This window comes from Diplotaxodon limnothrissa, linkage group LG19 (assembly GCF_057381915.1).
Source record: "Diplotaxodon limnothrissa isolate DT_005_m linkage group LG19, D_limnothrissa_male_GT1.1, whole genome shotgun sequence".
NCBI lineage: Eukaryota > Metazoa > Chordata > Actinopteri > Cichliformes > Cichlidae > Diplotaxodon > Diplotaxodon limnothrissa.
In genome coordinates, this window is record NC_140614.1 from 674,233 (window position 1) to 689,149 (window position 14,917).

The window sequence follows — 14,917 nt, forward strand, 5'->3', positions numbered from 1 at the left end:
ACTTAACGCATAAAATGTGTCCGTCATAATAACGTTACAGGCTGTGCTAGGCTTTGGCCCACATCAGTCTAAGTATGTACCCATTAATACCGTGTTTTGGAAACTACCTGCACAGCAGGCAGCACTGTTAGTTCTCTCAGTCTCAGAGCAGCGTTTCTCATTTTGATTGAAGCTGTCAGAGAAACTGTTAGTTTACAGAGGCTGTTAAAGTTATACGTCTAACATTAAAATGTTGGTGACACAATAATTTCATCCTAATGGCTCTGACATATTCATAGGGTTAATTTTTGAGACAAAATATCATGAGGTCGTCATGATTTTGCAGATATTCCACCTTGTAGTGCAGTTTGCACAGTTTTAAAATGCACTCAGCCTACAAACATTACTGACGAGTCGAGATCTGCACAAAGTGACAGAAACACTGAAGCAGCTGCACGTTTTATTCTTATTGTCATGTTTGTCCTGTTTGTCAGGTGACAGAAGAACCAACACAGAGCTCAGAGAGTAATGGTGACACAAGATCACAGGTGAAACTGGATGATGACCTGGTGGTTCATGACTGTATTTGAAGTACATGTGTGACTGCATGTATGTGGAGTGTCTCACTGTTATTGATCAGGTGACAGAGGCAGCTCTGCCATGTAGCTCGGACAGAGGTGAAGAGGAGAGCTCACAGGTGAAGAGGAGAGCTCACAGGTGAAGAGGAGAGCTCACAGGTGACTGATGATGATTTGGTGCTGTAGATTAACGAGAGGAGAAGGCATGTGTTTGGCTCCTTCACATAGTGGACATTGAGTTGTTGTGTGGGGCATGTAGTCCATGTCTGTTGCTGTAACAGTAGTTCATGTTTAGAATAAAAGATCTCAGCTCACTGAGGTAATCGGGGCAATAGTGCCTAAAATGTTGCATCATTTTGCTGAGAGATCTTTTACTCTGTGGTCATCTTAGACGAGTAGTTTTATGGACAAAAACCAGCAGGTCACTGAGTGTTCCCTTAGTGCTAATGTGTCAGAGATGTTGGTGCACTATAACTGAACTAATGTTGTTAAGTCCTTAAAGTCATATTCTTTTATTGTCACGACTGTATTTGAAGCTATTTTTATTTTTGTATGATACCTGATTTATATGGAATATGGTTGAAGTAAACTAAAGTCAGTCATTTGTTTAATAGTAACTTAACATTATATAATTCACACATAAAACTATGAATTGTAATTTTAAATGGTTTAAAAGCATGTAGAATAGCATATGTAGGCATATTTACTTCTTTTTTTTTTTTTATCAAGAAGCAAAGACAAAAAGGAAAAAAAAAGAAACAGGACAGGGTTCGGTGGCTGAATCATCCGTCCCCACCAATGCCAAAACCAAATCTACGCCCTTGGGGAGAGGTATTAAGACTTTTGATTGGGCAATACAGTGACAGTAGTGAAATTAATGAATGCTCTTCTTAACCTAGAAAATAAGACTTTCCCCTTCTGTTTCTCTCAGGTGCCTTATAAGATGAAGCAGTACTGGTGTGGCTGGATGGGTGGAAAACACATCATTATGGTGCATGGAGACAAAAGCATATATATTTAATCACTTAGGTGCAAATATACACAATCTGAACTATGAGCAGCGCGGACTGTGTTTTACTCTGATATATTTGCACTGCCTACAAACTGGGTGAGATGTTTTCATTATTATAAAGACAAAAAGTGACTTTGGATGACCTTTTACTGACTTAAGGAATCACAAAACTCATGGTTCTACACCTCAGGGAGTTATTGACTGCAAAGTATTACGCACAAGCCCTAACATTAAATGTTGTTGTTCTTTCCAAAATTAAATAAATTTACAGAATCAAACACAGATTTGGACTTAACTAAATAGCACAATAGGACATATTAGTCCATGGTTTGATAATAAAACAATAAGAAATTAATAACACAGCTCTGATAGTTGATCACGTACTGAAGACCTGCCCCATGGAGGATAAGCAGCAGATAATGGATGGATGATGGTTCCACATTAAAAAAGGCATTTTCTGTAAACTTTCTGCTTTATATTTACAGGACAGTCTGAGCTCATATTTCTTTATTAGAACTGAGCCCACAGGAGTCATGTTGGCAGGTTTCAGCAGCAGAAATGCAGAAAATAGAGTTGCTGTTGAAACTGCACTTCTTCTTATATTAAGACATGTTTAAAATATATTTACATCTTTCATATATTAAGAGATCCCGGGGATTAAATGCGTATTTAAACTTCTTCACGCTAACAGAAAGGACAGCTCGTCGCTGTTCACGCAGTAGTGAAGCACCGACTTCCCCCAATAAAATAGCGCGGTACGAGGACGTCACTTCCTGACCGGTAGTTTTGCGGGAAGTTTGGTCCGTGTACAGTTTCTCCTACAGGGAAGCATAAACAACGAAGCGACGGTATGTTTCTGTCATACACGCATATATGTGTACGCTAACGGAACCAACCACAGCGACTCGGGAGCGTGTGCTGTCGGACGGCGTCATGTAGCGGGTCATGTAGGCGCTAATGTGACACACGGTTACTCACAAGACCGCGCAGTTAGCATGAGAGCTAACGAGCCTCGAAAGAACAACGCAAGGTGCGGGATTCGCACGACGTCATCGCTTTACTGTTTCTCTTTCTGTTGGTTTGAATGCTAACAGGCGGTTCGTGTTGGGGAAATGTCTCGTACAGGCTGCACACATTAGCAGGTGATGGGGAACTCAGGATGTGGTTAGCTAACTTCGGTACAGATAAAAACATGGTTCTGATGTGACCCGAAAAGTACAAGTTTCCATTTCTTGTTGTGTTTACAACGATGTTTAGCTTAGTTTTATTTTGGAGCTCTGCTTCCATCACGATGGAGCAGCACTAACGACCACCGTGGCTGTGTGTGTTAGATGCCCCCTAAAGCCAAGGCGGCAGGCAGAGGCAGAGCCCCTGCCAAGAGGAAACTGGCAGAGGAGTTTCCTCCTGGAGAAGTGCTGAAGGACACCATGAAGAAGGAATGGAAGCTGGGGGCTCCGATCGGTCAGGGGGGCTTTGGGGTCATATACTTGGGTAAGAAAGACAATGTTATTTGTATGTTAGTTCTAGTTAACATCCGAGTTTGAGCTGCAAACTTTATATTGAATAAAAGTGAATAAAGATTTTAAGCATGTGTCAACCAAATACTGTAAATAATGAACATATTCCCTCTCATGTTTTCCCCAGCCGAGGAAAATTCTGCAAACCCCGTGGGTGCTGACGCTCGCTATGTCATCAAAGTGGTAGGACTAAGTTTGTTCCAGTCCCGGCATTATTACTCGTCACATACTTTTGTCTTTACTCACAGAAAAGTAGCTACCAAAGCCAACTCAACCTTTGTATTTTATGACATATCAATTTCTATTCTATAACACTTCCACTTTAGTTAAGCCCATCAAGAGTTAAGACTTAATTGGCAGCATAAGTTCATTGGATTAAGTCCAGAAATAATTCACATACTGACAGGACTTGTTTGACTTGCTTTTCTGCTCTAATGTGCAGACTCATCAGTCTCTCCCATTTGACTCTGAGAATCGTCCGATTTATTTGTTCACTAACTGCAGCGATGCAGCCAGCACAGGCCTTGACCATGGACCTGACAGATGGCTCTGTCCAGTTGCTGGTCACTGAAGTGTCACGAGAAGTGATCACAGTGCAAACGTTGCAGCCAATAAGGCGCTTTCTGCACTGTGACCATTTCCCTGTTTCTATTCTTAAGGAGGAGAAACGGGGAGAAAAAGCCCGGGGATGCCACATCACCCAAGATCTGAACTGAATCAGTGGCAACGTTTGAATCCAAATTTTACGTTTTTGGTTCAAATCATTGTCGAGATGTGAGGAGAGACGAGACGTACAGCAGCGAGCGTGGCCTGAATAAAAGCGCCGTCAGCTCCACTGTGCTGTAGCCCACTGCAGGCTCACATCTGCACGCTGCAGGCGTTGCTGTTAAAAAGTGACGTGATGGCTGTTGTGGGCCAAATGTAAAGCTCTACCTGTACTGTGTTTATTCCAACTTTAACTCTAATTATTTGTGCTGTCGCTGTCTGAAACAAACTGTGGAAGCTATTCAACATTTATTTAACATTTTAAATCTTTTTATTGAAACTGCAGCACGACCGCTTGCTGGGGCTCATTCCCAGCACGGACCTGCTCCTAACTGTCAGAGATGTAACAGTCTGTGAACCTGGATTTAAACACACAACCAGTTTTTGCACTTTTGTTTGTTTGTTTTTTAAATGTTTAAACGGAAGAGAAGGAACCGGCCTGCCGTGCTGTGAGCTGTACTCTGGATTGTTTCTTTTTTTCTGCCTGTGAAGGGTGGAAACACAAAAGCCCGGTGTGCTGTTGTGGGTCTGCAGACCTAATGTACCTGTTGATCTGTCCACAGGAGCCTATTGACAATGGACCGCTTTTCTGCGAGCTCGCGTTTTACATGAGAGCTGCCAAGCCGGATCTCAGTGAGTCACATGATCAGACACTATAAACACACACACTGTCAGCGAGCCAAAGTTAGCCCTGCGATCATAACACAAGAGTCTCACCAGCAGGGCAAACAAATAAAAAGAGAGGCAAGTTTCTTAATTAAAAGATGGTGTTGCAGCCGAGGCTCAGAGGAGCCCTACAAAGGAAAGGAAGCGTTTGGTGGCAGCGCCGCCAGTCCTCGGGCCACCGCTTTGCATTTTATATAATAACAATCCAAATGTCAGTCTCCCCTGACGATTAACTGTTATATGACTAAGGAACCGAAGCCTCATATTTTATTCATGCTGGAGTCTCACGTTGTTGGTAAATATTTGTCCCAGCAGCAGATTAGCTCGCGGCCATATTGGCCACTTTCCCCCACTGATTTATACTCTTATTACTTGGAGTCTCACATCCATCACCCACTTAAACCAGCACCAGGCTTCACAGAGTTACTTCCTGTGTTGTTGATTTCATGTATGCACACATTAAAAGCTCATGTACGTGTCTGATACGTTTACTCTTGCCCTGCAGTTCAGAGCTGGATGAAGTCCAAGAAGCTGAAGAACCTGGGCGTGCCCCGGTACTGGGGCTCGGGTCGACATGAGAGAGGGGGTCAAAGGTAAGGGTGGGAGTGCTGGGGACGAGTCTCAGGTTGTAATGATGCAGCCCATCTCTCCTCCCTCTGTGTGACGTGCAGTCGTTCAGGTTCAGCAGTTATATTTGGTGCACGCAGCTCGAGCTGTGCATCAACTGTGTTTGACTTTTCCTCCATGGTGTTTGCATGTTGTACACTGGATGGAGTCACACACAGATTTAAAGGAGAGGTGGGCATGATTACGCTGATTAGAGCCTGTGTTTTCCCAGCTCAGGTCTCTGCCTTCTATAGCAGACCTCACTCTGATTCATTCAGTGGATTACTTTGGCACCGCCTGATACCATGTAGTGGATCTCAGTAGTAGCACTTGTTACTGGTTTCATAAGGGCCCAGTGGCCTGATAAGGCATCAGCTTTGGTCCCGCCTGGGTCACATAGTTAGCACTATCCTCAGCCCTTGCATCACCTCTCCTGACCTCCTCTGTGCACTTATAGTAACTCCGATATTTAAGCTAATCTCCCTGTTTACGCCTTTTACAACTCAGTTTTTAATATTTTATTATTTTTTTACTGTGTTAATGTCCTGAAAGCTCGATGAAAGAAAACACCAAATAAGAAGTAAAGTGAAACAGCTGCGTTCTCCTCACAGTAACAGGTAAAGCTGCAGCCTTTCTGACGCTCTGCTAACAAAGCTCTCTGTCCCAACCAGATACAGGTTCATGGTCATCGACAGACTTGGCACAGACCTGCAGAAGAAGTTTGAGGAATGCGGAAGGAGATTTCCCAGAAAGCTGGTCCTGCAGCTCGGCCTTCGACTGGTTGGTTTTGTCACGATGAAGTTGTTTCAGTCTGAATCACTTAGGTTGTAAACAGCAGGTCATGACCAACATCCTGAGGATGAACGTTGTTCGCAAACTGAAAATAACTGATGATGAGGGTCAAATAACAAGCGGTTTCATCCTCAGAGTTAGTGATGCACAGGGGAGGAAATGGGTTTTCCCAAAGAGACACACAAGTGTATTTTCAGTTGTGTTAATGATTGTGGGTCAGAAGCATTCTCCTGCTCATCCTGGAATGATTGTTTCTGCTTTTAAAGTGAGCTGAAACTGTAATCTGACACCGCTTTACGGAAACGCGAACGTCAGCAGATTTCCTGCACCTGTGCTTCCGATCGAAAATCCTTTGTTTGCATGAAAATACCAACAATGAAGTAATTTGTTTACACAGTCCAGTAAGACTTGTCACAGTGACACTGGATAGACTGTGAAACAGTCATTTACTGTGACTCTCTTTCTTGTTGGAAATCCCACGCTTCTCTTATACCAGCGCGTCTCCCCGTTCGCTCTAGTTTATTAAGATCTATGTGGAGGAGGTGAAACTTTTTCTGGTCAGACTCTCCTCTGCTCTGTGGTCCTCAGCCCGGCTACATCCCCTCTAAAAAAGACAAATGTTTATGTTCTGAAACTGAACGTAATGAATCGAGTTGCTAATAAAATCCTCGTAATGTGATCACAGGTTTGGCTTTACGTGGCTGCTGCTCAGTGAGGTGATGACGGGCTGAGCAGCAAACTGCACATTATATTTAAACCATGTAGTGTGATTACTTTGTACTAGGGTCTTGCTACATCACAGATGTGTCTGTACTCTGTATTTGATGGAGTATTTGTTCCTGTGCAGCTGGATACTCTGGAGTACATCCACGAGCACGAGTACGTGCACGCTGATGTGAAGGCGTCTAACCTCATGTTGAGTCACAGCGATCCCAACCAGGTCAGTTGGAGTTCCAGCGTGCTGACTGAAACTGTGACAGTTTACAAAGTGCCGCTGTGACCTGTGCATCGGCAGGAGGAGGAGCCTCTTTTGGTTGGAACACACTCGCACTGCTTCATTAGATTCAATTAGGCTTTTGTGACGGGGGGAGGTGAAGCCAGAGTGTTCAGACGGGGGAGATTAGATGGCAGGAGCACAGAGCTGCAAATAAGGTGGGGGCAGGGGCAAATATTTAATTTGGAGATTAATAATGTATCATCGGTGGTGTTATTAAGGAGCTTTTTATAAATGACAATTTGGAAATCAGCCCCTCAGGATTTTAATATTGGCTCTGGTTGTTTTTCCTGCTCTTCCTCGGAGGTGGTGAATGTAGGTTTGCTTTTATTGCTCTACATTTCTTTATTAAAGCCACAGAGAATATAAGCACAATGCAAACTGAGGAATAATAAAGTGCTATGGAGCTGGAATTAGAATTGAAATCGTGTGTCTCCTGTCTGTGTACAGTCAGTGAACGCTGCTAAAACATGGATTAGTACTGTGTGTATGTGTGTGCATGCCTGAATATTTGTGTTTGTCAACTGTAGGTTTACTTGGTAGATTATGGACTGGCCTATAGGTACGCACCTGAAGGTCTGCCCAAGGAGTACAAGGAAGACCCCAAGAAATGTCACGATGGTACCATCGAGTTCACAAGCATCGACTGCCACAAAGGAGCATGTAGGTGCAAACGTACGCGAGTAGTCATGACGCCCAACATGGTGTACAAAACCAGAGTGGTAATCTGAAAGAGTCGGCAGGCTCTGATGTTTTTAACCATGAACAGGAAAATCAGTGTGAACGGATTTCAAACCATTTTAGTGAGGACGGTTTGGAACAGCTGGGCTGTTTCCTCCCCATTTAAACTGGGATTCAGTACGCACCATAGAGTGTAGAGTGTGACACGGCCCCACGTTCGCCCAGAGACCGAAACAGTACCCATGTTTGTTTTGCTGTGCAGTCAGAGCACTTTAACACGGCAGTGTGCTGGACTGACTTACCTTTGGGGCCGCAGTCGTAGTACTGAGTGTGTTCAGCCACAGCGTTGTTGCTCCAGCTGAAGTTTGCCAAAGAACAACACTGATACTGATTGGTGTTCCTCATCTCGTACAACGTGGAAATAACCTGGATGCTATTATGTACATAAGTGTCTGATATTGCTAATGTTGCTACGTGCGCCATGTTTGCTAACAGCCGCGTCCAGGCGCAGCGACCTGGAGATCCTGTCCTACTGCATGGTTCAGTGGCTGTGTGGCCGGCTGCCCTGGGAGGACAAGTTGCAGGACCCGCTGTACGTCAGAGACGCCAAGATCCGGTATGTGAAACTGAGCACAGAGCCTGGGTGCTCCAGTCAGCAACACGTTGCCGTTTATACAATTCTACAGTACGTTTTATTATTTACATTTTTGTTTTGTGTTGTACAGTTCACACAGATTGATGTGTATTAAAGAAAGTTGTGTAACGTTTTCACCTCCAGGAGTCAAGAAAACATAAGCGAGTTCATGGCCAAGTGTTTCTCCTCTCAAGACAAACCAGGTGAGACAGACTGACAGCGGCGGCTCTGTGGCTGCGATGGACCAGCGCTGAGCTGGTCACACTGACGTGCCTCACCGTATTATTCATATACTGTAGACTTTTGTACACTTGTCACATCATGAATGCTCATGTCTTGATCTGGTTGTGAAAACCACAATGCCCTGCATAATCCCACAGTCTGAAACCGTGTGACTTCAAATCATATCAAGTTCATGATTAGTCGAACATTTTACCTTTCCATTATTTTAAGTGTTTAAGGAGTTTAAGTTGCCTTGGAGTTGTTGTCAGCTATGATCAGTACTGTTAGTGTTCTTTGATAAGGTTTGTGTGTTACAGCAGCATCATCAGTAAAGTGTGAGTTGATTCATTTCGTCCGTTCCTGGCTGCTCTCATGTGTTTCTAACATGATTCAATTCAATTTTATTTATATAGCGCCAAATCACAACAAAAGTGGCCTCGAGGCGCTTCATAGATACAGAGAAAAACCCAACAATCATATGACCCCCTATGAGCAGCACTTTGGCGACAGTGGGAAGGAAAAACTCCCTTTTAACAGGAAGAAACCTCCAACAGAACCAGGCTCAGGGAGGGGCGGGGCCATCTGTCTCCCCTTTGGGGAGAGGGGAGGAAGACAGGATAAAGACATGCTGTGGAAGAGAGACAGAGGTTAATAACAGATATGATTCAATGCAGAGAGGTCTGTTAACACATAGTGAGTGAGAAAGGTGACTGGAAAGGAAAAACTCAATGCATCATGGGAATCCCCCCGCAGCCTACGTCTATTGCAGCATAACTAAGGGAGGATTCAGGGTCACCTGGTCCAGCCCTAACTATATGCTTTAGCAAAAAGGAAAGTTTGAAGCCTAATCTTGAAAGTAGAGATAGTGTCTGTCTCCTGAATCCAAACTGGAAGCTGGTTCCACAGAAGAGGGGCCTGAAAACTGAAGGCTCTGCCTCCCATTCTACTTTTAAATACTCTAGGAACAACAAGTAGGCCTGCAGAGCGAGAGCGAAGTGCTCTAATAGGGTGATATGGTACTACAAGGTCATTAAGATAAGATGGGGCCTGATTATTTAAGAGCTTGTATGTGAGGAGCAGGATTTTGAATTCTGGATTTAACAGGAAGCCAATGAAGGGAAGCCAAAACAGGAGAAATCTGCTCTCTCTTTCTAGTCCCTGTCAGGACTCTTGCTGCAGCATTTTGGATTAACTGAAGGCTTTTCAGGGAGTTTTTTGGACTTCCTGATAATAATGAATTACAGTAGTCCAGCCTGGAAGTAATAAATGCATGAACTCCAGCTGTTGCGCACATGTCTGAGAACAGAATCACCAATTACCAGAGTTTGACCCCCGGCGGGTGTGTCGCCGAGTGGGGAAAAACGGTTAGACACATGAACGGGTTGGTGGTGTACCTGGGGCTGCTGTTTAGGACTATGCTTCCTCCTCACCGTCACCCAGCCGCCCTCTTTCCCCAGCTGCTTGGGGTCTGCCGGGAAACAGCTAGCGGGGCCTACGCTATCTTCGGCTGCACCAGCTACAGAGGCCTGGCTAGCTATGGGTGAATGAAGGGTGCGAAGCCGAGTCTCCAATTCAGTAATCCTGGCCTCCAGAGCTGCAAATATGCTACATTTGTTACAGATATCATTACTGCTAAAGGAGGCCGAGGAGTAACTAAACATCTGACACAATGAGCAAGAAAGTGCAGGAGGGACAGGAGAAGTAGCCATGGTGCTAACGAGTCGGCTACGAGCTAAGCTAAGCTAGCGAAACAGTACAGAGACAGTGAGTGAATACTTTGGCTATAAGTTAGGTAGTGAGTACACAGACAGTGTGCTTCGGATGAAGCACGTGAAGATTATACTATGAAAAAGAATGTATTTAAAAGTTTTTAATTAAATTGCTAAGCAGATAAGCTACTCAGAAACACCACTGTGTTTGAGCAGGAACAGGAAGTGATACTCTACCACAGAGCGAGCGAACACCAAGTGACAGCGCCACTTGGTGTTCTGCCTTTGAGCAGTGACCACCTGACCTCTCACTGGGATAGAAGTACAGGCCACAAGCTGCGGCAGTAAATGGCAACATTGTTGCCCGACTGTGCTAAAAGTTGCCTTTTAATGTTGGTGCTTTGACCGGAAGGCAGCGTGTTGGTTCAGAGGAGACGTCGCACCTCCGTCCTTCTGCTGTGCTGAGCACGAGCAAACTGTTGTTTTCTGCTCCGTGTGTGTGTGTCTGTGTGTGTGTGCACCAAGTCTGAAGAAAGTCCCACCACACAACATTTAGCCTGACGTTGACATCTGAATGCAACACACTATGGTGACAACAGTGTGGGGGGGGAGCTTGTGTTTAAGTTATGACTTTGTTTATGAAGTGTTTGATGAAAATAACATGGATGACCTGATGGTCTCGAACGAGCAAGAAGGTGTGAGGGTTCTGATGAGCGGGCTTCTCCTTGTGTTGCAGATGAGATACAGCGGTTCATGGAGGAGGTGAAGTCTCTGGGCTACACAGCCAAACCACCCTACGACAAGCTGCGCTCTATCCTGCAGGCTGGACTGAAGACCATCGGTCCTAAAGAGGACGGCAAGCTGGAGTTCACCTCTGCCAGTGGAGCAGCGGCGCCTCCCACCAAGGTCAGCGCTCCTACTTGTTTCTAGAGGGAAGCGAGAAAATGCAGTATTTGAGCTCGAGCCTGTGGGGGTGTACACCTCTGACTTACCGTCGAATTATTTTCCTCATTTAGTCGACTAAGAAATGAACAACTGTCGCTTCATCATAATTACTTCTAACTTTGTTTGGTGATGACAGGAGTAACTGTCTCATGGTTTCAGGCATCATTGTGTCCAGTTCACATCTATGAACTGTATAATATGTAGTTGTTGTGCATCCTCTGCATTAACTCATCCACCAGTTCACTTTGTTCTCGGTTAGTGTCCATCCTCCAGCTGTCTTTATGGTCGAAGGGTTAGTGTGTAGGCTCCTATAGATGACACATTTGATGTCCATTCCAGGGACTGCTCACAGTCCCCTCCCCCAACACCTCGGGGTCGCCTGTCTCTTCAGATTGTTGTGGTCATAGGGGCGTGTCCAGAATGAAGCGATGCCACATGGTTTGATGAAATGCCAAGTCTGGTATTATGGCCGATGCCACTCGGGCTCCGTGGTGCTGGGTAGTGATCACAAGGCCTGGATGTCGAGTCTTGATTGTTTTGTCAGAGACATTCACACCAGTAACCTTGTGGACGGCTCTTATAGTGCTCGTCGTGTTCCTCCTCGCACAAAGAAACAGATACTGTTCCTGCTGATGGGTTAGGGACCCCCCAGGGGGGTTATGGCTGTGCTGGGCGACACGGCAGACCTGGCCGTGGCTGGACTGGCTGTGAAGCCTGGTATCTCCTCATGCTAGTGCTTTGGGAGTTGTCTCGTTGTTGCCCCTCTAGTGCACCTGTTGTTAATTTCATTAAGACCAAAGCAGCTGAACTGGAGTCATTAGCATTGCTGTCTTTGCCTCAGCTGATAAGAAGTTTCCCTTCATGTGTCTGCATGCAGCAGCCCGTCTCTGACTGTTCATCAGGACAAACATCATCGCCTCTGTACGTGATGCTGGAGCTCTCAGCTACAACGTAACATTTATGTGTTACTCCCCCTCGCTCTCTCTGTCCTCCTGTCTCTCCCTCCACCCCTCCCCTGTCTCTCTCTCTCACCCCCCTACCCTGTCTTTCTCTCTCACCCCCCTCCCCTGTCTCTCTCTCACTCTCCCCCCCTCTCTCTCACCCCCCCACTGTCTCTCTCTCACCCCCCCTCCCCTGTCTCTCACTCTCTCCCCCTCTCTCCCCATTTTTCTCTCCCCCCGTCTCTCAACCCCCCTCCCCCTGTCTCCCTCTCATCCCCCCCTGTCTCTCTCTCACCCCCCTCCCCCTGTCTCCCTCTCATCCCCCCGTCTCTCTCTCTCTCTCCCCATTTTTCTCCCCCCCCGTCTCTCAACCCCCCTCCCCTGTCTCTCTCTCACCCCCCCTCCCCTGTCTCTCACTCTCTCCCCCTCTCTCCCCATTTTTCTCTCCCCCCGTCTCTCAACCCCCCTCCCCCTGTCTCCCTCTCATCCCCCCCTGTCTCTCTCTCACCCCCCTCCCCCTGTCTCCCTCTCATCCCCCCGTCTCTCTCTCTCTCTCCCCATTTTTCTCCCCCCCGTCTCTCAACCCCCCTCCCCCTGTCTCTCTCTCACCCCCCTCCCCCTGTCTCTCACTCTCCCCATCTCCCTCTCTCTCTCTCCCCATTTTTCTCTCCCCCCCGTCTCTCAACCCCCCTCCCCCTGTCTCCCTCTCATCCCCCCCCTGTGTCTCTCTCACCCCCCCTCCCCTGTCTCTCACTCTCTCCCCATCTCCCTCTCTCTCCCTCTCTCCCCCCCGTCACTCCCCCACGTGCTCTCTGTGCATATGGAAGCTGCCACTGGGGACGTGGTGTTGCCAGCCGAAGGGTTACTGGGCCCTGGTGCTTGTTATTGTATGTAATTATCCCGCCAATCTGTTCACCTCAGTGGGTGCCGCATGGTGATCATGAGGTAGCAATTGTCAAAATGGAGGCAAAAATGGAAAGGGGGGCAGTGGGCGGAGTCTCGTTACACAGGCCCAGAAAGGACGGCGGCGGATGGAGGAGCTGATTGCCTGTGATAAGCGCATCGCTCTCTCTGGGGGCACCTGTACTTCCTGAGGACATACCGTGTTTGCTTTGACAGACATAATAAGTTTATGAAGAACTCTTCAGCAGCCGTCGTGTTTGTGGAAGCTCTACAAAGTACATTTCACCTTGAATGAACCCAGGTCGGTCCATGTTGTAGTCGATGCAGAGTGTCACAGCCCTACATCAGGAGAGTAATGGCGACAGTCAGATTCTAGTGCATGACATGTTTCCTGTGGGGAGTCTCTGGGATTTCCTCATACCTGTGATAGAACTTCACGTAGCAGTTTTCCAGCACAGAGTTTGAGTGCTGAGGAGAGTCTATAATGAGGAGCTCAGGGTCAGTGAGACGCACATAATCATCAGTGCACGCCTGGATCGACTGTTTGCATCCATCATAAAGCTGCAAGGATGTTGTGGCTGCTGTTGGCTGAGACTGCGAGCTGCTGGCTTCTTCGGTTTGTGTCATTTACATGTGTGTGTTTCCTGTTAACAAAGGCTAGATGGGCATGCACATTGTAGACTTGTTAAACACCTCAGATTATGCTAAATGATGATTCTGGATGAACTACAGTGTTTCTTCTTGCCTGTGCCCCCTCCTCACAGCAGATGCCCCTCCCTGAGCCGGGGGCCAGGTTTCTTCCTGTTCAGTTTTCCTTCCCACTGTCACTGTGTGGTTGTAGCATCTTTACCGTACAGAATAACTTAGTGTGAGGCGATGGTGGTGATTTGGCACTATATTAATACAGTTCAGTAAAAATAGAATTAAATCTCAATTTATGGCATGAGGCAGTTTGACAGTAATTATCTATGTGGGAAATATTCATGTTTATTCACATTTGTTCTTGATTTAACATATTCTGTAGAAACAAACTGTACAGGACCCACAGTGGACTCCCAGGTTTAAAGTAATGTCTTTTAGTCAACATCAACACACCGACTGGTGCTTCTCTTCATATTTATCGTGTTTCTCTCTCTGTAGAAGACGACCAAAAGAAAGATGGCAGCGGATAGAGCGGAGGAGAGCGAGGTGGATTCGAGTCCCGTCAAGAAAAAGAGAGTCACAAAGAAGAACGGTTGGTTTCCTCTTCAGCGTGCACCAGTTTTTGTCAGTGTATCTCTAAATAGAGTAACTGAAGCAGAGGCTATGAATGAAAACTACATGACAACATTTGGGTTAAACGATTGACAGCCTGCTGAATTTAACTTTGCAGACAGACCAAAGAAAAGTCCCCAAAAGACTCTGAAATCCAGGAAGGTGCCCAGCAGTGACCCCAAATCCAGACTTGTGGAAATGGGAACCCAGACATCACCTGGACTTGCCCAAAAATCCAGAGGCAGACCCAAGAAAACGAGCACCTGAACATCCACCTCACTCCTCCTCTCAGGCTTTTATGTTGGATTTACTTTGGGCTGTTACACTGTTACACTGTGCTAATAGATGCTGATGTTTGATTGCATTGTAACAATAAAGAGATAACGACATTGATCGGTTGTTCTTATTAAAACTTCTGGGCCAAAGTGTGAAGAAGCTCAAACTTCAGTTGTCCTGTTGCTTTTTTTTATGGCAAGTTTGAGGAACTCAGTGGCACATGAATTAAGAACGAGTCCATAGATGGCGCTGTCTTTAAACTGGGGGTAAAGAAATGGTTTCCCACTTGTCTGCAGATGCTGAACAATAATCGGATTGCTGTATCAGAGAGCAACTTGGGGTTGGTATCTGTCCCAAGGATACTTGGAGACTGGATCGAACCTCCCACCTTCTGATTAGAGGATGACCTGCTCTACCTCCTGAGCAGTGATGGGAACAACTGG

The 14,917-nt window shown here is 46.2% G+C and overlaps 1 protein-coding gene across 1 annotated transcript; it reads left to right on the top strand.

Moving 5' to 3' along the window:
• The first annotated feature begins 2,359 nt into the window (after positions 1-2,359).
• On the top strand, positions 2,360-14,580 carry vrk1 (VRK serine/threonine kinase 1). Its single transcript, XM_085342975.1, has 13 exons — positions 2,360-2,417; positions 2,901-3,060; positions 3,214-3,269; positions 4,415-4,484; positions 5,023-5,110; positions 5,795-5,903; positions 6,763-6,855; positions 7,440-7,572; positions 8,086-8,206; positions 8,369-8,427; positions 10,892-11,061; positions 14,085-14,178; positions 14,317-14,580. The coding sequence occupies exons 2-13, from the start codon at positions 2,901-2,903 to the stop codon at positions 14,463-14,465; spliced, it is 1,302 nt and encodes a 433-aa protein (XP_085199101.1). The 5' UTR covers positions 2,360-2,417; the 3' UTR covers positions 14,466-14,580.
• Positions 14,581-14,917: the final 337 nt, after the last annotated feature.

Bases quoted from the DNA above. Each gene is read 5' to 3' on its own strand.
- vrk1 (XM_085342975.1), top strand. From the start codon at position 2,901: ATGCCCCCTAAAGCCAAGGCGGCAGGCAGAGGCAGAGCCCCTGCCAAG. The intron at 7,573-8,085 runs GTAGGTGCAAAC...GTTTGCTAACAG, and splicing joins CGACTGCCACAAAGGAGCAT to CCGCGTCCAGGCGCAGCGAC. The intron at 8,207-8,368 runs GTATGTGAAACT...TTTCACCTCCAG, and splicing joins GTCAGAGACGCCAAGATCCG to GAGTCAAGAAAACATAAGCG.